General features: G+C 45.2%; 1 protein-coding gene across 1 annotated transcript in view; it reads left to right on the plus strand.

Annotated features, from left to right (window-relative positions):
- SPG11 (SPG11 vesicle trafficking associated, spatacsin) overlaps nt 1–23154 on the plus strand; it is an 85943-nt gene that overhangs the window by 39813 nt on the left and 22976 nt on the right. Inside the window, exons 18-26 of the mRNA XM_058665915.1 lie at nt 1121–1266; nt 3851–4012; nt 6297–6363; nt 13084–13249; nt 14362–14567; nt 14790–14898; nt 20687–20846; nt 21194–21466; nt 22062–22262. Of these exons, the coding sequence (XP_058521898.1) occupies nt 1121–1266; nt 3851–4012; nt 6297–6363; nt 13084–13249; nt 14362–14567; nt 14790–14898; nt 20687–20846; nt 21194–21466; nt 22062–22262 (1490 nt within the window). The remainder of the gene's footprint in view (nt 1–1120; nt 1267–3850; nt 4013–6296; nt 6364–13083; nt 13250–14361; nt 14568–14789; nt 14899–20686; nt 20847–21193; nt 21467–22061; nt 22263–23154) is intronic.

Raw genomic sequence — 23154 nt, forward strand, 5'->3', positions numbered from 1 at the left:
ATTGTGCTTCTGCCTTGTCGTAATTATAAATGCTGGAGATATATAAGAGACAGCTATGTTTTTGTATGCTTTGGGTGCATACTATTGTAACAGAAGACATTCTCACATTTTCAGAGACTGTGATGACTTTAAATGTCTACATAATGTTTCATTGTATGGCTATTCCCTTGACCTACTCTCCTGTTTTTTGATAATGAGACTATATTCAGTATTTTCCCATGTAAACAATAGTCTTGAACGTAATTTTAACGTAAAAGCTTTGTTCTTATTTCAGATCATCTTTAGTACAAATATATTTCCAGATAAAATTTTTTTTTAGTTCATTTGAAAGGCAGAGTTACAGAGAGAGATCCTCCATTCTCTAGTTCATTCTCCAGATGACTGCAGTGGCTGGAATTAGACCAGGCTGATGCCTGGAGGGGCCTGCAACGTCATCCAGGTCTCCCACGTGGGCACAGGGGTCCTAGTAATTGGGCCACCTTCCACTGCTTTCCCAGGTGCATCTGCAGGGAACTGGATTGGAAGCAGAGCAGCCAGAAGGCAAACCAGTGTCCATATGGGCGGCCAACGTCATAGGTGATGGTTTTACCCACAGACACTGAACATGCTTTGAATGTTCTTGCTATGAGGCCATGTTGCTTTCAAACTGAGTTGTACCAGTTTATCTGTAAGGCATAGTTTCGACCTGCGCTGCTTGGTGATGATTATTTAAAAGTGTTGATTTGATAGGTGGCAGGCAGGATCTAATTATTTTATTTGCATTTCTTTAATGCTACTAAATTATGTGTTTTTATGTCAAGCCATTATTTTTCCTTCTGTATAAACTGGTTATTTTGTCCACTCAACCATTAGAATTGATATTTTTAGTATTATCACAGGCATTAGTTGTCAGTTGTGATATTTCTTAGTTTCACTTTTCTGTTTTCTTTTGAGCAAATGTTTTATTTTTATGTAGACACATTTTTTCCTCCTTTCATGATGTTTTCCTTTTGCCTTTACACTTAGAAAGTCCTGACTGTGGGTGAAATTAAACTTACTTTTCTTTCTCTGAAATATGCAGTTGTTAATTTAGTGTTTATCCCTCTTAATGAAGAAAAAACATACTCTTTTCTATTTTCAGATCCCAAGCTGATATTCCACGCTAGCCTTGCAAATGCTCAAATTTTGATTCCCACCAACCAGGCCAGTGTAAGCAGCATGCTGTTGGAAGGGCACACCCTGCTGGCCCTTGCTACCACCATGTATGCTCATGGAGGTGTCAGCCAGGTACGGACAACTTGTTTTTACCTTTGAGAAATAGCACTGATTTTGAATTTGTCAAAATATCTAGGTTGGGTAGATCTGAGTTGGTATTCAAACAAAACTGTTTTCAGGGTGGCTCTCGAGTGCAGTAGTTAAGAGCCCGCTTCAGGTGTCACACAGTGTCTCACAATGGAGAGCCCGGATTCGAGTCCTAGGTCAGCTCCCAGTTCTGCCTTTCTGCTGATGTGCCCCCAAGGAGGGAGCAGGTGATGGCTCAGGTAGTTGGGTCCATTCCGCCCAGGTGGAAAACCTAGCTGTTGCATGCATTTGGCATTTATGGAGTGAACCAGTAGATGAGAGAGCTCTTTCTCACTCTTTTTAACATGTATTTTCTATTGATTTTCATTACTTGAAAGAGCAACAGAGAGACCAAGACAGACAGAAATCTTCCACGTGCTGGTTTTCCCACATAAACAATAGTCTTGAATATAATTTTAACATAAAAGTTTTGTTCTTATTTCAGATCATCTTTAATACAAATATATTTCCAGGTAAATTTTTTAAATTCATTCTTGGGTTCTCCAGAAACCCACAACAACCTAGTACTGGGTTAAGCCCAACATCAGAACTTCAAAACTGTATGTTTCCCACATGGGTGGCAGGGGCCCAAACATTTGGGCCATTGTCCTCTGCCTTCTGGAATGCAATAGTAGGAAATGAGATTGGAAGTAAGTAGCTGGGACTGGAACAATTATTTGGATATGGTATGTGGCAATGCAAGTGGCAACTTAACCCTTTGTACAACACTCTTGCCTTTTTTCTTTTTTTTAAGATTTTAAAATTTTTATTGGAAAAGCAGATTTGCAGAGAGGAGAAAAGACTGAGAGGAAGATCTTCCATCCATTGGTTCACTTCCTAAGTGGCTGCAACAGCCAGAGCTGAGCCTGTGTGAAGCCAGGAGCTTCTTCAGGGTGTCCCACACAAGTGCAGGGTACCAAGGCTTTGGGTCATCCACGAGTGCCTTCCCAGGCCACAGGCAGGGAGATGGAAAGGAAGTGGAGCAGTTGGAATATGAACCGGTCCCTATACGGGATCCTGGAGTGTACAGTGTGAGGACTTTAGCCATCACTAGTCTGTCACACTGGGTCCCACCCTTACCTTTTATACTGTATTAACATAGTATTATTTTTTTAAGAGGATGGTTATAGAGAAAGAGAGGGAGAGAAACAGGCATCCTTTATCTGCTTGTTCATTCCCCGGATGGCTACAATGGTCAGGACTGGGCCAGGTGGAAGCCAGGAGCTTGGAACTCCATCCAGCTCTCATACATTGGGTGCAGGGGCCCATTCATGCATGTGGGATACTAACATTGCAGGCAGCAGCTTGACCTATACCACAACACTAGCTTCCCACCCCTGACTTTCAAATAAATAATTTAAAAATTACTGTGTATATAGAACTACTTTCAAGTGTCTTGTTAACATAAAAACAAAGGTAAAATTTTAAACCTTATATCCTAAGTTAAAAGGAGATAATTACATTGCATAGAGATTCTTTTTTCCCCTGTTTGTTTGCTAACACTCAGCATTTGTGAGTCAGGGTCTAATTTTAGATGTTCTACTTGAGAATTATTTTCTACTGTTCATTCTCTTAAGTTAAAAAAAAAAAAAGAAACCATAATGTTTAACTACCTAAACAAACTTTTGAATAGCCATGTAGGAATTTGCCATTGTTGGTTTTTTGAGAAAGATTTTTTCTTTTTTAATTTGAAAGACGGAGTTGGAAGAGACAGAGGAAGATCTTTCATCCACTGATTGACTCCCAAGTGATCACAGAAGCTGGGGCTGGGCCAGGTCAAAGCCAGGAACTTGTTCCGGATCTCCGAATCACAAGGGCCCAAAACTTGGGCCATCTGCCACTGCCTTTTCCAGGCTTATTAGCAGGGAGACAGATCAGAAGTGAGGCAGCTGGAACTTGAGCAGGTGCCCATATGAAATGCTGGCCATGCAGGTGGCAGCCTAAGTCCCTAACTACAATGTCAGCCCCATTCTTTAGTGTTTGGTTAGAGGAAAGCTTAGAATTCTGCTAAAACATGTAATCTTTATATAAATTTCATATTCATGCTAGTTTTAGTTTCTCTTAGAACTAGAATTAAAACGTACTGCTTATGCAGTGCTGTTTTTACAACATGCTTTCTAGGCTAATCTGTTTCACAGAATTTTTTTTAAGATTTATTTTTATTTGAAAGGCATATATACAGAGAAAAAGATCTTCTGTCTACTGGTTCACTCACCAAATGGCTGCAACATCTGGAACTGAGCTGATCCAAAGCCAGGAGCCAGATGCTCTTCCAGGTCTCCCATGTGGGTGCAAGGAACTCAAAGACTTGGGTCATCCTCTGCTGCTTTCTCAGGGCAAAGCAGAGAGCAGCATCGAAAATAGAGCAGCTGGGACATGAACTGGTACCTTATAATGGATGCTGGTGCTTGCAGGCAGAGGAATAGCCTGTCCCATTGTGCCAGCCCCCACAGCATTCTTGTAGAAAAAAATGCAAGTTTTGAAAAGGAGGGAAACTAGTCTGTAGTCTGGTATCTTTGTTTTTACTTAGGTTATTCAGAATGAAGAGAACGAGAACTGCTTGAAGAAAGTGGATCCTCAGTTACTGAAGATGGCATTAACTGCTTATCCCAAGCTCAAAACTGCTCTGTTCCCGCAGTGCACCACTCTGAGTATTCTGCCACCTGATATTACCCTGTACCATCTAATTCAGGTATGGTATTTCAGTGGTCAGTGTTTACATGTGCAAGGGAGGTTTCAGCAAGGGAAACAGCAATATCTTACAAACGGGGGCATTTATCTTTGGGAATTCCACAGCCTATTAGTCCAGTGGAGAAATCAACATGTGATGACGAGACAACCCCAAAGTTAACATGTCAGGAAACCATTGGCATCGCCCTTCTTGCACAGTGCAGCAGAGTGATGTTATCAGAACCCAGGAATTGGAGCCATCTGCTCTCTGAGAGCTAAACTTAGAAGCAGGCTGCCAAGTGGAAACGGGAAACCGAGAGAAGGCCAGGTTAGCAACCTGGAGCAGGTGCCCGCAGAAAACAAAGAAGCATGGAAAGTCCCTTGGCTTCTCACCTCTTCCCACCTTGACTCACCCACAGCATCCTCATCCTTGTGGCTGTACTTCTCTGGTAGCCAAGCAGCAGAGGGTTTGAAGATGTGTTTCCCAGCAGAGCAGAGCGAAACACATAAGGTGAAGGATGCAATGAAGTGAGCAAGTGGGCGAATAATCAATGTACCCATCTGCTACCTTCCTCAAGGCTCTGCATTTTATCACTGACAACTTGTCATTGTCTCTTCTCTGTGTACCTGCCAGGTCTATATGTATAAAACAGTGCTGCTGCTTTTCTTTTTTAAAAGATTTATTTATTTATATTGGAAAGTCAGACATACAGAGAGGAGGAGAGACAGAGGAAGATCCTCTGTCCGATGATTCACTCCCCAAGTAATCACAATGGTTGGAGCTGAGCCAATCTGAAACAGGGAATCAGGATCTTCTTCCTTGTCTCCCATATGGTTGCAGGGACCCAAGGCTTTGGGCCATCCTCTACTGCTTTCCCAGGCCACAAGCAGGGAGCTGGATGGGAAGTTGGGCCACCGGGACAAGAACTGGAGCTTATGTGGGATCCTGGCTGATGGAAGGCGAGGTCTTTAGCCACTAAGCTACTGCACCAGGCCCAAAACAGTGCTTTTTGCCATTTGAAGTATGCGAGAGGGCTGTGAAATGTTTACTCAGAATAATTACTTGCATGCATATATTTTGCTTACATTTCAATGGGACTCATAGACTTCCTAAAGTCCGTTCAGGGCTCATCAGGAACACGTTCTGCTTGCTCTTCATTTCAGAAGGCTTTCCTCCCCCTACCCGCTAGGGATATGCACTGTCATACTGCCTTCACTGTACTCTGATTCCATGAAGGCACGGAGTCCAGCTTAGTGTAACACGAAGCATGCGTAGGGCACAGCAGTGATGCTGCTCAGAAGTGTCAGCCGCAGGAAGATGCCATTCTGTGAAAGCCACTCGTCACCAGTCTGTCCTGAGACAGAATTTTGCAATAGCATGTCAGTGTGCTGGCTGTGTCACCAAGCCCACTGTTCAATTCAGCACGCGTTTTTTGTGGTAAGATGTCCAAGAAGGAAGCCAGTGCTGGGTTTGATATTCTGACACGAATGTCTTAGCTCATTGAAGACCAGCATCTTCAGTATCAGTGTTAGGAACCTGGTAGCAGTTTAATCACCAAAATGGATTTGAATCAGCTTGGAACATAGGCTGTTCCTGGTTGTATTTGGTTCCATTTTCAAATGGACTGTGTGGCTTTTTAGTGTTGTTGTTTTAGGAAAAGTAGTCTTTCCTTACTACGCCACAACTTCTTTCTTAATTTTAAAGCAACTCTTTCCTTAATCATCCAAATCCTGATTTCATACTTTGGTTTTTCCCCTGTCCCTTTCACCATCTGTTTAGACCCTGCAGAACCTCTGGCTTGGATGGATTCCAAAGGCCAGTGTTCCTGCTCTCAAGCCTTTTCTAACTTTTGCCCACTGTTTTTCCTTGGCCGTGGTGGTTGTGGTCACATTCTTTGAATCCTTGATCTAGTTACCTTTTTTCTCTCTAATCCTTAACTCATTTTGTATTTACATGATCACATTTTTTTAGGTTGTTAGTCTTCTTCCCTTTCAATTCCAAAAGCATTTCTAAAGCTCATTTTATGTTATAATCGTGCTGTTTCTATGGAAACCCACAAAACTTTGCAAACATTTCTTGACTTAGAGATTCTTTAAAAGGATCGTTTTTTTTTTTTGTTTGTTTTTTTTTTTTAATCAAAATGCGGGGAGTATCTTATTTCTTGTTTTCAGTTGTGTTCAGAGAATCTGTGTCCGGAAGAGGCAGCTCTTAGGTAACCTCAAAGGAAGGGAGGCAGGCTCCCTCTGAAGTCCTCGCAGGTGATTCTGTTTGGAAGATCAGTGAACTTGACTCTTTCTTTTTTCAGTCACTGTCACCCTTCGACCCCAGCCGGTTGTTTGGCTGGCAGCCTGCCAACACTCTGGCTATAGGAGGTAAGTTCCTGTGGACACTTGATGCTTTAGAAAATTCCAGCTGTGTGGCTCTAGGAATTCATAGAGGTGAAGCTAATCTAGCTTTTTCACCACTTTATCTCAGCAGTGAATGTGCATTCCAACACAGCTCACTTTGCCAGGAGACTGAAGTGGGAACGTTTCATGTGTTAAGACAGTGTACTTGATCACAGGTGCTGTATTTAATGGAAAATAGAGTCTGTACTTGTCTTTGGAAATATTATTTTCCCCTTTCCAAAAATCCCTGTTTGCCGTGTAGTCACATAAAGGTTAAGAACATGGGTGCTGGTGTTAAACACATTCTGGCTCTCCCTTGCTGTATGACTGTGGGCAAATAGCCAGGCTGCAGTTCCCTATAAAACAGTGTTAACAGTGTCCACCTCACATGTTACTCCAAGAATGAATAGAGACCAGGGATTCCGAAAGCTTTCACAGAGTAAGTACCAAATGCACACACCCACTGTCCTCTGTAGGCTCTTAAGAACTTATTTTTTCTGTCATTCTTAAACTCAGCTTTTGCTTTTTTCTCTTTGCAGTTAGGGCTGTCCTTTGATAGCATGTTACCTAGGATGCCTCTACCTATACCGCCTTAATACTAGGTTGGCAATTTCACATGGACTCTGCCGCACACATTTATTGATATACATAAAAATTAACTTTCTAACATACTCATAAGTTCAAATTTTGATATATTTACCTAGAGTGAGCTCAGTTCCAAGTCTAAGATAGTTGTTCAGAAACCATTTGTTGCTTGTTGGCATTGTGTAATGACAATCGTCTTTCTTGAGGCAGGCCTTTGACACAGCAGGTGCAGCACAACTTGGGGTGCCTGCGGGCCGTATTGGAGTGCTTGGGGGTGAGCCATGGCTCTGCCTCTGACTCCATGGTCCTAACAACACACATACTGGGAGGAGCAGATGACAGCTGAAGTACTTGGGTCCCTGCCCCGCACCCAGAAGATGCGTGTTGAGTTCCGGATTCCTGACTTTGACCTGGACCGGACCCAGCTGTCGCAGGGCTCTCTCTCAATTCTGTTTGCCCTTCAAATAAATAAAAAACAAGCCTTGTGAAAAATAGATTAAAAGTTTTTAAAAAAGAAAATATTCCCTTTCTCATCTGAGTGAAGTTCCCAGGGGGTAGACAGAACTTCACATCCTGCGGTGGCAGTTCCAGCACCATCACTGCGTCAGCTTGAGACTCTGAAAGCCTGAGCCCTGTGCTAGGCACACGGGGAAGCAGGGAAGCCAGAGGCCTCTCCTCTGCCTGGCACTCAGACATGGAAATTTACTGAGAAAATCACAGAGTATGAAACAGTTACCATGGACAGACACATGTCTCTGAAATTAGAGAGTCGTATTTAATTAGGATACTCATTTTTTTTTTCCACATGACTTTACCATGGAATAAGGATATCTGAAAACTATGGTGACTTTGGTTCAGTGCCAGATTAGAGTTCGATATCCACTCAGGCTGTGTTTTCTCCTGTGTGTAATCTCCATGGTAGGCCCAGCCTGCCAAGAAACCAGGGGCCTTGAGTTAAATCCCAAGTTTGCCCACATGGCCATACTGTATACTTTATGGGTGCTCAGCAAATGTTTAATGAATGAATGACTTTGTAAATGACAGGTTACCACAGTCATTGATCTCACAAGAGTGTAGATAGGATGGGAAATTTTATAATCATAAGAGATTGTACTTCTATTTTTTAAATTAACATTCATATTAATATGTTGCAATTAACCATACTAAGCTCCGTTTTATACATATATGTATATAAAAGATGTATGTGTGTGACCTTATATATATACTTTTTGGTAATTTTGTAAGCTGACAGACACCTCTAAAGTCTTTGAGTATTTTTTTTTTAAAGATTTATTTTTATTACAAAGTCAGATATACACAGAGGAGGAGAGACAGAGAGGAAGATCTTCCGTCCGATGATTCACTCCCCAAGTGACCGCAACGGCCGGTGCTGTGCCGATCTGATGCCGGGAACCAGGAACCTCTTCCAGGTCTCCCACACGGGTGCAGGGTCCCAAATCCTTGGGCCGTCCTCGACTGCTTTCCCAGGCCACAAGCAGGGAGCTGGATGGGAAGTGGAGCTGCCGGGATTAGAACTGGCGCCCATATGGGATCCCGGGGCTTTCAAGGCGAGGACTTTAGCTGCTACACCACGCTGCTGGGCCCTTTGAGTATTTTTTTAAAGATTTACTTATTTTTATTGAAAAGACAGATATACAGAGAGAAGAAGATACAGAGAGAAAGATCTGTCCACTGGTTCACTCCCCAAATGGCTGCAACAGCCAGAACTGAGCCAATCCAAAGTCAGAAGCCTCCTCCAGGCCTTCTTTATGGATGCAAGGTTCCAAGGCTTTGGGCCATCTTCTACTGCTTTACTAGACCACAAGTAAGCTGGATGGGAAATGGAGCAGCTGGGACACAAACCAGTGCCCATATAGGATCCCAGCTAATGGAAGGCAAGGATTTAACTACTAGGTTATCATGCCAGGCCCTTTATTCTTTTCTTTTTAGGAAACAAGCCAAACTTTAAAAGTTCTTGGGACTCCCTGGAGAGATGAAGATTTTATTTCAGAGGGCCCAGCGGCGTGGCCTAGTGGCTAAAGTCCTCGCCTTGAATGCACTGGGATCCCATATGGGTGCCGGTTTTAATCCAGGCAGCTCCACTTCCCATCCAGCTCCCTGCTTGTGGCCTGGGAAGGCAGTCGAGGACGGCCCAAAGCTTTGGGACCCTGCACCCGCGTGGGAAACCCGGAAGGGGTTCCTGGTTCCCGGCTTTGGATCGGCACAGCACCGGCCGTTGCGGCTCACTTGGGGAGTGAAACATTGGATGGAAGATCTTCCTCTCTGTCTCTCCTCCTCTCTGTATATCTGACTTTGTAATAAAAATAAATAAATCTTTATTTCTGAAATAAAATCCTTTTTTTTAAACTTTGAACTTCAAAAAGAAGAACAGATATATTGCTTCTGAAACTGGCTCATGGAAGTAGTTCAAATACTTTTAAACTTTTTTTCACGTTTATTTATTTTCCTTATTTGAAAGGCAGAGTGAGGATGGTGAAGTCAGGGGAGGTTACCGATCTGCTGATTCATGGTCCAAGTGCCTGCAACAGCCATGGCATGACCAAGGGGAAGCCAGAAGCTGAGAACCAATTTGGGGCTCTCCTTGGGCTACAAGGACCCAGCTGCTTGAGCTGTCAGCTGAGAACTTCCCAGGGTGTGTTTTAGCAGGAATCGCACCAGGACCAGGACTTGAACTCATTCTGATACAGGCTGCAGGTGCCTTGAGTGCTGTCTTAAGTGTTCCCACCAAGTGTGCACTCCAAAAACATTTTTTTTCCTCTGATTGGTAGTAACTGGTTAAAAGACAAGTAAAAATTAGGCCTAGGGGGTGGGATGGGTGGGGTGGGGAAAGATTAGGCCTTGACAGGGATGGCCTTTTAAGTTCATACTGACTTCTCACATCCGAATATCTTGTGACTGCAGATTTCTCTAAAATAGAAAATATTTTTTTTGGACATGAAGGGACTTTTTAAGAAAGAATTTATTTTAATTTTTATTGGAAAGTCAGATATACAGAGAGGAGGAGAGACAGAGAGGAAGATCCTCTGTCCGACGATTCACTCCCCAAGTGACCACAATGGCTGGAACTGCATCAATCCAGGAGCCTCCTGCAGGTCTCCCACGCGGGTGCAGAGTCCCAGGGCAGTGGGCCATCCTCAACTGCCTTTCTAGGCCACAAGCAGAGAGCTAGATGGGAAGCAGGACTGCCGGGATTAGAACTGGCACCCATGTGGGATCCTAGCACATTCAAGGCGAGGACTTTAGCTTCTAGGCAACCGCATGGAGCCTGGAACTTTGTTTATTATTTTCTAAAAGATTTTATTATCTTTATTTGAAAGGCATGTTTACAGAGAGAGGAGAGACAGATCTTCCATCCACTGGTTCACTCCACAAATGGCCAGAGCTGAATTGATCTAAAGCCAGACTAGAGATTCTTCTAGGTTTCTGACATGAGTACAGGGGCCCAAGGACTTGGGCTGTCTTTCGCCGCTCTCTCAGGCCATAACCATGGATCTAGATCAGAAGTGGAACAAGTAGGACGCAGTTTGCTGTCTGTATGGAATGCCAACACCACAGGTGGAGGCTTAAGCTACTACACCTCAGAGGAAGTTTTAACTGATCTATTCTGCTGGTCTTGCCAAGATGATACTGTCACGGAGATAATGAAGTGCTCTATAAATACGATGTCAGAAAGTACAGCCAGTGATAACAGGAGATTATGAATGGGTATTTAGCTGTGTTCTCAGATTATTGGAAAAAAAGGTACTATGAGTTTGCTTTAGTGAATAGAAGACTTGCAAATGTGTGAAGGAATCTTGATTATATCAATGAATACAGGATAAAATCCTTTCATGTTACCAGTTTTTTCTTTTTACTGAAGACTTCTGTGAAACAGGTTTATTTTTATTTGAAAGGCAGAAGTGCAGAAAGAACAGAGTGAGCGAGAGGAAGGCCAGCATGATGGGTGGCACATGAGGCTAATTCTGCTCCTCGCAGTGCCAGCATCTCATATGGGTGCTGGTTTGTGTCCCAGCTGACCCACTTCCCATCTAACAGTGAGGATGGAACCTCATCCTTGGGATCCTGCAGCCACATGGGAGACTGAGAGGAAGTGCCTTGCTCTCAGCTTCAGATCAATTCGACTCTGGCCCTTCCGGCCATTTGGGGAATGACCCAGTGGATAGAATACCTCTATCTCTGTCTCTTTTTCTCTCTGTAAAATCTACCTTTCAAATGAAAATAAATCTTTCAAAGGAGGAAATATCTTCCATCTACTAGTTCACTCCTCAAATGGACACAATAGCCATAGCTAGACTGGTCTGAAGCCGGAACCAAGAGCTTCCAGGACTCCCATGTGTGTGCAAGAGCCCGAGCACTTGGACCATCCTCTGCTGCTTTCTCAGATGCATTAGCAAGAGGCTAGACCAGAAGTGAAGCAGTCAGGTTAGAAGCCAACAGCCATTTGGGATGCTGGTGCTGCAGGTTGAAGGTTAACCTACTTCACTCCATGGTGCCAGCCCCTAACATCAAGATTTTTTTTTAATGGAATTAACTGACCAAAATCTGCCACAAAATTCTGAAACCAGTTAAAGTTTGATAAGGAGAATGGGGAATTGTGAACACTTCAACAATGCAGTTTTGAAACAGTGGGTTGCCCAAGGTCACACAGCACATGAGGTCCAGACTGGGAATCATACCTACTGTTGTGTGAGCCCAAAGCCCTTTTGCCTCTGAGATCCTAGATTATTGGATTGAGGAATCATGCCACTGGAGATAGTTGTCATCAACTGACTCACTTGGGACAGCTTCTAGAGTTCATTTTTATTAGTTTTACATATTCAGCCAGGATCTCCTATACTTCCCCAAGTCAACATACGCATTGCCTATGGCTTCACTCCTGAGTCTGCTTTCTCCTGTACCCAGTAAGTGCTGCTCAGTCAATTCAGAGATTGATTACAGATACCAGGAATTCTCCCCATGGTCCTGATTAATACCTGTAGCAATAGATGTAATGATGGCCTGACCTGCAGTTCCAAACAGAAGGTCTCCACACCTCATACTCCCTGAGCTTTGTTCTGCAGGCAGCAGGACCCTCCCTGGCCTCTGTCAAGGTGTAAGTTACCCACTGTGTCCCATCATCTGCTTCCAAAGATTTAGCTTGAACAATGCCACTGTGGTGACCCTGAAATAAAGATATCATGAAATATTCACAGAATTTTGAAAACTTGGTACTTGATGAGGTTGGCCACCAGACAACATAGAAAAATTCCATTATCCAGAAACTACAGAGTGCCCAGGGTTATAACAGTGTGAGGTGTGTGACAGTGCGGTACAGGGGCAGAACCAACAGTTGATTTGGCTTGGGTGGCACTACCCTCAGAGGCCATCTAGTCCTACTTGCTCATTTTAGTGATAAGAACACTGGAGGCCCAGAGAGGAGAGGGGACTAGGTTATCCAGAGACAGATTGCTCCACACTGCTGACTGAGATCCTAAGAAAGTCTCTAGGAAGAAAACAAGAATACAAATTACAACTGAATTCAGTAGGGGCTGGATTTTTGGCTCAGCAGATTAAGCCACTGCTGGCAATAGCAGGATCCCATACAGGCTCTGGTTCAAGTCGTGGGTGCCCCACTTCTGATCGAGCTCCCTGCTAATGTGCCTAGGAAAACAGTGGAGCATGGCCCAGTGCCTTGGGCCCCTGCCACCTAGGTGGCAAACCTGGATGGAGTTCCAAGCTCCTGGCTTTGGTCCGATCTGGCTGTTGTGGCCATTGGAGAAGTGAACTAGCAAGTGAAAGAGCTCAGTCTCTGCCTCTTTAACTCTGCCTTTCAAATAAATCAGTGGTAAAATAATAACTTCAATGGAAATCATCATGTATTATAAGTTTTTATACAGTTTCTCAGATACATATCTTAGCATTAAATAAGGGCTGCTTCTATCTAAGTAAAACAATACTATCAACATTTTGGTGGGTTAAAAGTGATATACAGTGATAACAAAATGATTGTAGTGACCAGTTTTCTTTCACCATTGAAGAGTTTTCCATGTGCAGATCTGAAGTGAATCATATGAGATGCAGAGAATGCAGAGCATTAATCTTGTTTCACTTTGTCCCCAGATGCATCAAGTCATCTCCCACATTTCTCCAGCCCTGATCTGGTTAATAAATACGCTATAGTGGAGCGTCTGAATTTTGCTTACTATTTGTATCATGGACGGCCATCATTTGCATTTGGTACTTTTCTTGTGCAGGAATTAATCAAGAGTAAGGCACCCAAACAGCTGTGAGTATTTAGAGCATAATTTGTATTCCTTAAGAAAAAAGCATATCTGCATTTTACACATAAATTATAAAAAGTATTGAAACATGACACTTAATAGTTGATTATATATTTTTATATTAACACGAGTTTGAGTGCTAGCAATGAATTTCAAGACTACATTCTACAATGTGATAGGAATGCTAGATTTAAGAACTTTCTTTTATAATCCGTTTTATTTATTTATTTTTTATTACAAAGTCAGATATACAGGTAGGAGGAGAGACAGAGAGGGAGATCCTCCATCCGATGACCACCCCCCAAGTGACTGCAATGGCCGGCCCACACTGATCCGAAGCCAGGAACCAGGAACTCCCCACCGCCGCACCCCCCCGGGTCTCCCACGCAGGTGCAGGTTCCCAAAGCCCTGGGCCGTCCTCAACCACCTTCTCAGGCCACAAGCAGGGAGCTGGATGGGAAGTGGAGCTGCCAGAATTAGAGCTGGATGGGAAGTGGAGCTGGCGGGACCAGAACCGGTGCCCATATGGGATCCTGGTGCATGCGAGGCGAGTACTTCAGCCACTAGGCTGCCATTCCAGGCCCAGATGCATTTTTAATGGTAAAATACTCAAGTAGTTCCAGGTTTCTGATAATGAAATATCAGTATTTTTTACTCTGCCATTGTCATTCCTAGTCCACAGAGTTAACATAATCAGTGATTTAATGTGTCTCTTCAGAAACTTTTCTGATCCTACAAAAGACATTTTTGAGCCTTTTGAAATAAGCTTTATGATGTCAAGCTTTAAGTGATATTAATTTTCTTGGTAGTGTGTATACATGCTCGTAATTCAAAGACCACCAGTTGACTGTGTTTGGAAAGTGTTCTGGATGAATTAGGAAGGAAGGGTGGGTAATTTGGATAATGAATAATTGTTTGAGGAAAAGGCGAATCTAAGGAAAGGGACTGTGGAGCCGGAAGAGAACCAAGCAGCCAGCAGGATCCCACATGGCTGAGGGGAGGGCCGGAAGCCAGCAATCACATGTCTGTCATTCCACGCATGCCTGGTGCTACTTGCTTTTTCTAGTGAGAAACAAGTTTCATGTGCTGGTACGATCTTGATTCTTTTCTTTTTCAGGATCCAACAAGTAGGCAATGAAGCCTATGTCCTGGGCCTCTCCTCCTTCCACATCCCTTCGATCGCAGCTGCCTGCGTTTGCTTCTTAGAATTGCTTGGCCTTGACAGCCTCAAGCTTAGAGTTGACATGAAGGTGGCCAACGTCATTTTGAGCTACAAGTGTAGACATGAAGATGGCCGAAATAGCTTCGTGCGCGAGTCTCTAGGTACAGCACCTTTCGTCATGTGGCTTGCTTTGTTTGGCAAAGGGATTGTGAGACGTTGGGAAAGAAATCATCATACCTTTGTGACTGATCCTGTTCCTGCAGTGTGTTCTTCGTCTCACTCTTGGGTGCTTTCGTTGGGTTTTGAGCCACACTGTAACAACAGAAATGCCAGGTCTTAACCTTTCTCTCTTGACCATATTTTGTTGTTTATGTTTCTTGCAGGTGAAAAGCTGTCTAAACTGGCTGATGGTGAAAAGGCAACCACGGAAGAATTACTTGCTCTCTTAGAAGAGGGTACATGGGACAGCATTCAGCAGCAGGGAGTGAAGAGGTGTGTAAGTTGTGATCCCAGACTCTTCTCTGGCTGGCTTGTTGTAGTAGCCTGTGCTGCTTGCCACACCTCTGGTGTTACACTCAAACCCGCTAGGCCACAGCCTGTCACTCATCCCACACATAGTGTACGCTCAGCATGTGGACAGGGATGCTCTTAAAGACTGACTTATTTGAAAGACAAAGAAACAGAAATCTTCCAAACAGCCACAACAGCCAACACTGCCACATGGATACAGGGGCCCAAGCACTTGGGCCATCTTTGACTGGTTTCCCAGATGCATTAGTAGGAAGTTAGGCTGGAAGTAGAGCTGCTGGACCAGACCATTTATATGGAATACAGCAGCTTACCATACTGCACCACAACCCTCAACATCCCCTCCGTAACTTATCTTTTTTCCCACACACATAAAAAGTCAAATTCAAGGCCAAAATCACTTATCAAAGAGTAATTTTTTTAAGAGTTATTATTACTAGAAAGAATTGCAGAGAGAAAGAGAGAGCAATAGTGAATCTTCCATCACTCTTCACCCACTGGTTCACTCCCCAAATTGCTACAGTGACTGACTGAACTGATCCAAAGCCAGGAGGGTGCAGAGGCACGAGGTTTGGCCCATCCTGTGCAGCTTTCCCAGGCTGCAATTACAGAGCTAGATGGTAAGTGCAGCAGCCCAGAATTGAGCAGGTGCCTGTAAGGGTCGCCAGCATCACAGGCACATGATAAGCCTGATAAGCCACCATGCTGGCCCCAAAGAGTGATTTTTTTTTTTTACTCTTTTTTATTATTATTATATTTTTGACAATCTTTATGTAGTTAATTAGGGCACAAAGGTTCACGGGCTAAGGGTAAGACTATCATTTCCACATTTTTTTTCTATACCTGGGGTAAAGGAGGGGGTAAAGGAGAAGCCCCACCCAGTCTCCCACCCATCCCAGGTCCCTGGAGTCCAAGGGTCCTGCTCAAGTGGTTTTGACAGTTCAATAGTTATGAATTGCTGCCAGTCTTACCACTCCAAGCACGATGAGGTTGCTGAAGAATCCACTGATTGACATAGTCCACGTTAGAGTCTCCGTTTGCCCAGTTTTTCACTACCAACACATGGCTGAGGTGGTTGATTGACATGTTCTGTCCTCTGTCTTTTCATGGTTAGGGATCTCAGTACGGCAGTTCAATTGGGGGATCCCCAAAGAAACTTTGTCTGAGGTGAACTCAGACCAGGTTCTTGTGTGCAATTGCAAATACAGGGACCAGTACAGCCCATTGCCCCAATCAGCTGGTGGTTGCAATTGCTGGATTGGTTCTGTTTCCAGCACTGTCTTCCACTGGAACCAATGGGTGTTGCAGTCCAGCCTGATTATGCCCAGCACACACTCAGCCTTCACATAAACCAGTGGGAGCTGCAGCCTAGTTGGAGCGACCCACAATGCCCCCCACCACAATAACCCCCATCCAGGTTCCTGTGCTTGCCATTATGTGCAGCAGACTAGTCCAGTCTGTCCCACATCCCATTCAGCTCTCCTGCATGTCAGTGGGCATTGAAACCTAGCTCAACCCAATCAGCTCCACTATCCAGCCCTCACACTTGCTGTTGGGTGCCCTTCTACCTAACCACCCCAGCCCCTGTCCTAGTTTTTATGCCCTCCAGTGGGAGTGGTAACCCAAGAGGGAGGAGCCCACTATTTCCCTTCTAGGCCACTCCCACTCCCGGTTTATGCACACTCCAGGGGGTTCTGCAGTTTAACTTGACAGAATTAGGCCCCAGTGCCAGCTTCTGCCAGCTGATGCTGCAGCTAAGCCCAACCAACCCTCACCCACCCTAATGTTTATTTGCACTAGGAGGAACAATCAGCCCAGCCTGGCTTTTCCCTGATCTAGTCCACATGAGGCTCATAGGTGTTGTAGCCCTGCTTGGTCTGGTCTGCCCCCATCACAGCTCACACTCTCCAGTAGGCGTAGCTGTCCAGCAGGGGAGCACCCACATATTCCTCCTACCGGCTTTGCCCCCTCCCTTCCTTGTTTTCATGTATGCTGTTGGGTGCTGCGGTCACATTTGGTACAGGGCACCTCAACTTGGCATTCTGTAATGTACACTGGTTTTTCTTGCGACCAAACCTGACTCGACCCACACTCTGTTCTGGTGCTCAGGTTCGCCAGTGGTTGATGTGAACTGGTTCAGCCTGGTCTGCTCCTGACCCATGCCAAATGTATGGCAGTGGGAAACTTTCCATGGCCTGTTCTGGGCTGTTTCCTATCATGCTTCTTGCGCTTACCTGCAGGGACTGTGTCCTGCCAGAGGAGTTGCCCAGGCTCCTCCATCAGAACCTCTCCCCAATATCAGATTTCACACATACAAGGGTGTCCAGGAGCCAGCCCTACTCAGTTCTCTTCCTGTCCTAGTAGGAACAGTGGCCTTTCCTGACTGGCCTTCAATCCATTCTGGTTCTTACTGTTGGGTGTTTCAGCCCAGCCATGGCTCATCCATACCCACATACAGCTCACACATGGTTCAGTAGGGGCTGAGACCTAGCCTAGTCCATCCCACATCTACTCTGGTCCTCTAGAGCACAAGATGGTGTTGGAGTCTAGCCCAGCTTGGTGCATCCAGTCCCAGTCCACACTTGTGCCAAGGGAGACTACAGCTGTATCCTGATCAGAATGCAGCCCCTATTCCAACCCACGTGCTCCTTGATGGGAACCTCAACCCAGCTAGGGTGTCTCCTTAGCTCCCCAACTGGGCCTGTTCCCAGCCATAGGTTGTGCGCATGCCAGTGTTTGCTCTGACTCAGCTTGGCACAGCTCCTCCTTATCCCAGCCCTTGCCTTAGACACTGTGGCCTAGCATCCCTGGCTCACACAAACCAGCAGGTGCAAGAGCCTGACTTGGCATGATCTGCGCTCCATCCTGATTTCTAATTTTGCTTGTGAGCTAAGGTTGCTCAGTCCTGCCCAGTCCACCCTGTTCGATTACCAACCCACACATTAGCCAGCCATTGAAGCTACTTTGCCCAGCTTGTCCAACCCCCCGGTCTGGTTCATGTGTTCACCAGTGGGAGCTATGACCCACCAGGGAAGTTTCCCAAGTTCCTCCACTTGACCCACTCCCAGACCCAGTTCTCAGATGTGCCTGTGGATGTTAGGCCTGTGTCTGGCATAGTCTGACCTTGCATTTGGCCTTGTATGAGCTGGTTAACGTTGCAGCCTGGCCCACTCCACACCCCACTTAGGATGCACACTTGGGTGCTGCTGCCTTGACCAGTCCAGGTTGGTGTCAGTTCCTTTACCTGTGAGTGATGGCAGGCTCCTTGGTCACACCTAGTTTAGTCCACCACCACCCCAACTCTTGAGCTAACCGGTGGGGCTAGTATTTCCACAGGGTTTGGCCCACACGTCCCCCACAGAATCTACCCCCGGATATGATTCTCTCGTGTACTAGTTGATGTCATGTCCTGCCTAATGTGACCCGTCTCCTAATCCATCATCATGTCAGGTAATAGGATATGATTGTGCTAGACAAGCCCTGAGCCTTAGCTTTTGCATGGACTGGTGTTCGGTGGTCAGCATTGTTCAGTGATTACAAGTTCTACTCAGGATTTAAAGGAGTTTGGCATGTCAGTCTTATCCATAAAGTTCATCTGGTCCCTCTCCTCCAGCCTACCAGGTCTCATTACCCTCACTTGCCTTCAAAGGAAAAGTTACTCTTTCATTGGGAATCTTTAGGATTGATTCACATCCCAGCAGCAGCACAGTGGGCTCAACATGGAGCTACCTAAGCAGCAACTCAAAGAACCATAACCCCAGAGCTTGCCACCTGGTGGCCAGAAGGCAGAGCCTGGCGCCAAATGGCGTGCTGACTGCCTAGGAACAGCTCACCACGTGTACATGGTGGCTGGAATCAGGACTCCAAGCATGGAGACGCCCCCGCCTAGCACCCACCAGCTGCCAGCAGGCTGCCAGAAGTTTCCCCGAAGAGAAATTTTTAAAAAGACTTATTAAAAAGCAGAGTCGGGTCCAGAATTGTAGCTTAGGGGCTAAATCTTCTCCTTGCATGTGCTGGGATCCCATAAGGATGCTTGTTCTGTGTCCTGACTGATCCACTTCCCATTCAGCTCCCTGTTTGTGGCCTGGGAAAGCAGTAGAGGGTGGCCCAAAGCCTTGAGACCCTGCACCTCTGTGGGAGACCCGGAAGAAGTGTTTGTCTTTAGATTGGCTCAGCAATGGCTATTGTGGTCACTTGGGGAGTGATCAGTGGATGGAATATTTCTCCCTTTCTAGTTCTGCTTTTAAAAAAAAAAACAAATAAAAAACTAAAAAAAAAAAAAAAGAATTAAAGATAGACTTACCAAGAGATTCAATGGATCTTCGTTTCCTCCACACTCTGCTGGCCAGAGAAATCTTAGGTGGTATAGGTTGATGTGATTTCAGAAGATATGGGATAAGTCTCCCAAATTTGAATTCAGTGTCCTTAATTTTTGCTTCCTATTAAACATGAGGCAAAGTGAAAGCCCATAAAATGTGCTGCTCAGGCCATCTTGTTTCTTTCCTGTGCCTTAGGGCTGACCCTGGAAGATCGTGGCCGTTCTGTCTCTTACCACTTGGCAGTGTCCACAGTCCCCCGCTGGCTGCAGGAACTTGTATCATCATCCTAGTGAGACTGCTTAGGCACCTGCCAGGCTCCAAATTACAACAGAATTCAGTATTTAGAAATTTGAGTGCTGTTTTCCCAGTTCTGAGAATGGCTGCTAGCAAACATTAATAGATACTTGTTTGCTGGTTCCTCCAAGCGGTGAGTTAGGCCAGCATGCTAAGAGAGGAATTTTGCTAGGAAAGAGATTCTGCCTTTTGAGTGTACAGGTTTCTGCTCTTCCCCATCACCTTTTTTCCCCCAAAACAGCCAAATAAATAGTGGTACTTGTTGAAAGACTTTTTTGAGAAAAAAAAGACTTTTTTAGACTATAATTTCTTAAAAGATTTATATACTTATGTCTTTATTTATTTGAAAGAGCTACACAGAGGAAGGGACCAAGGAAAAGAGACTTCTTCCATCCACTAGTTCATTCCCCACTTGCTGTAATGATTGCAACCAGGCCAGGCCAGAGCCAGGTTCTTTATCCAGCTCTCACGACTGGCAAGAGCCCAAGGACTTGGGCCATCCTCTGCTGCTTTCCCAAGCCATTAGCAGGGAGCTGCATCAGCCAGGACATGAACTGGTGTCCATATGGGATGCCAGCATTGTACGTAGGGGCTTCACTTGCTGTGCCATGGTGCTGGCCCCCAAATTAATTTAATTTCTGTTAATTTTCCAGTTTCATACTAAATCCGTGCTTTAGTTTCTTAAAAATTTAGGGACCAGCATTTGGCATAGCAGGTTAAACCCTACCAGCTACAGTGCCAGCATCCCACATGAATGCCAGTTCTAATTCCAGTTGCTCCACTTGTGAACCAGTTCCCTAACGCATGCGGGAAAGCAGCAGAAGAGGCCCAACCACAAAGGCCCCTGACACATAGTGGGAGACCGTATGCCTGAACCAGCCCCAGCATGCGGCCATTCGGAGAGTGAACCAGAAGATGGAACATCTCTCACTTACCTCTTTCTGTGTAACTCTATTTCAAATAAATAAATGGATATTTTTAAAAACATGTTTTTTTTAAATTGATGCTTAAAAATTGTACCCAAGAGTAATTTTTGTAGTACCATTTGATGCTTTGGTACATGTGCACATTTTGTGATGTTCAAATTAAGAGTTTAATAATTTAATTTCTCTACCACCTCTATCTTAATTCTGTTATAGGTTATCCAGTGATTCCAGCAGGCAGTGGGCATTAGTGGTGCAGTTCTGCAGGCTCCACCATATGATGCTGAGCACTTCTTACCTTGAAGAATGTGCCAAAGCGGACGACTGGCTGCAGTTCCTTATTCACAGCCAACTCCATAACTACCAACCAGAAGAGGTAAGCCACTGACCATTGGCCATTATTCAGCAGGAAATGGGAACATCTTTCAGAATACAGTTTTCTTTCTGTTACACAGACACAGGCTTTTCGTTTGATACATGATATTTTCACCGAGATGTCAGTGGATTTGCATTAGACAAGGCACTAATTGTTCTGAGGAGTTGAAAAGTGTGACTCCAGATTGGATGTAGAAATTCACTAAAAAGCAACAGATAACTTTGCACAATTATATGATCACCTTTTACACAATTCAGGTAGCGAAAGAATGGTCTGCCTGTGCTTTAACTTTCTGGCTGTAGCTGAGAGTTGGGAGTTGGTTTTCATGATCTCGTTATGTTTCCTAGGTGAAACCTCTTCTGCATTCCTTCAGCCCCGTCCTTCAAGACCACCTAAGACTGGCTTTCGAGAACCTGCCTCCTCCATCCAACTCCAGAGTAGACAGTGACCACACCTGCAGCAGGTTCACCCAGGAACTCCAGAAAAACACAGAAGACGGGAAGGATTTCTTTGAAATTCTGCTCCAGTGCTCGGAGGAGCTGGACTCCTGGCGCTGGCTGCTGGCCGAGGCAGTGAGACAACAGGCCCCTGTCCTCAGTGTCCTGGCCGCCTGCCTGCAGGTGCAAGTCACGGGGAGCCACAGTGAAGGCCCCAAGGAGTGCTAGAAAAAGGGATGAGAGGCAGGGAGGACTGACAGAAGTGGGGTGACCGTGGCATTAAGAGCCAGCATATGGGCCAAAGGTCACTGCAGCCTCTCCTGCCATCCCCCACCCGGCTCGGGCCGTGAGCGGCTTTGGGCACCTCGCTGTGCCTCGATAGCTGGTGAACTTAGATGGTCAGAGCCTTGGCTCCTGGTCAGCTGTCACTGAGACAGGCTTGGTGGACTGAGCCTCCTGAGCGCCTCATGTAGCAGAGAAGGGGTGTGCCAGGCGATCCCTTAGTGCATCAGAGGAGGGCTGGCTCGTTCTGTCCTTAGGACTCCCCGACTTTCATGAGCATCCCCCACTTTGTGCTCCTCTGCTCTCCCTGCCACACCCGGCAGGACCATGTGCCATGTGTCATTCAGTAGAGCCTGTTTGTTATTGGCAGGTTTTTCAAGCCGTGTTACCTCAGTGAGCGAGGCAACTTGGGTCTAAACAGGAAGCATGTGTGCAGTTGTCAGGTAATCTTGGCCGGGTTGTCGTTTGACTTTGGGAATTTCTTGTCCAATGGCAGGATGCCGGTGCTATTCCTTGTCTCTGTGTCTGGATCCTCACTTCTGTGGAGCACAGTGTTGCTGCTGAAGCCGTGGGACACATTCAGGGCTCTGTGGAGGGCCACGCCTGGGAGCTGGGCGACCTCGCGGTCATCTGGAAGACACTGCTAACCAGGCAGAAGAGCAGAACGCTCACCAGGGGCTTCCAGCTTTTCTTTAAGGTAGTGATGGTCAACTTCATGTTTTCCCCTAGAGCTAAAAAGAGCTGCTTCATATCCCCGTTTTTTTTATTCCCATTTCTGGATTTTTGTAAGCTAATGGCAGATAGCGATAATAGTAATACAGTTACCATTTATTCAGTAAAATCCTTTATGCACATTATTCTAGTCTTCACAGTAATCTTATACAAAGATAGGCTATTATGAAGGGGTGTCAGTTTTACTAAACCAATGTTTATAGAACTCGAGTATACTGGCCAAAGGCTCAGAATGCTTCAGCAGATGATATGCTTATCATTCAGATCCATACTTTCTGGTTTCTCTTGTCCTCTGAATAGGCAGTTTCCATTGAAAGCCATGAAAATGTAGATTGAATGTTACCGAAAGAAGATTCTTATAGCGCCACCTAGTGGGAGGCTTCCTGGCCGTATGTAGTGGATTAAGTACAGGGTAAAGAATACAGAAAAAACCAAAATGCTGGGAAAAAATGGAGGCAGGTGTTTGGCAGAGCAGTTATGCTGAAATGGGAGTTCTGGGGTTTGAGTCGTGGCTCTACTTCTGATTCTGCCTTCCTGCTAATGCACACTGTGTGGGACAGCAGTGTTGGTTCAAGTACCTGACCTGGCTTTCGCACAACCCGGCTCCAGCTGTTGTAGGTTTCTTATGGAGCGAGCAAAAGATAAGATATCTACCTAGGTTTCCCTCTGTCTAGGTTTCAAATGAATTTATTTTTTAACCTTCAGGTTTTTTTTTTTAAGGTTTATTTTACTCGAAAGAGTTACAGAGAGAGATCGTCCATCCACTGGTTCACTCCCCAAATGGTTGTAATGGTCAGAGCTGGATCAGTCCAAAGGCAGGAGCTGGAAACTTTTTACACACCTCCAGAGTAGGTTCA

Source organism: Ochotona princeps, chromosome 6 (assembly GCF_030435755.1).
Source record: "Ochotona princeps isolate mOchPri1 chromosome 6, mOchPri1.hap1, whole genome shotgun sequence".
NCBI lineage: Eukaryota > Metazoa > Chordata > Mammalia > Lagomorpha > Ochotonidae > Ochotona > Ochotona princeps.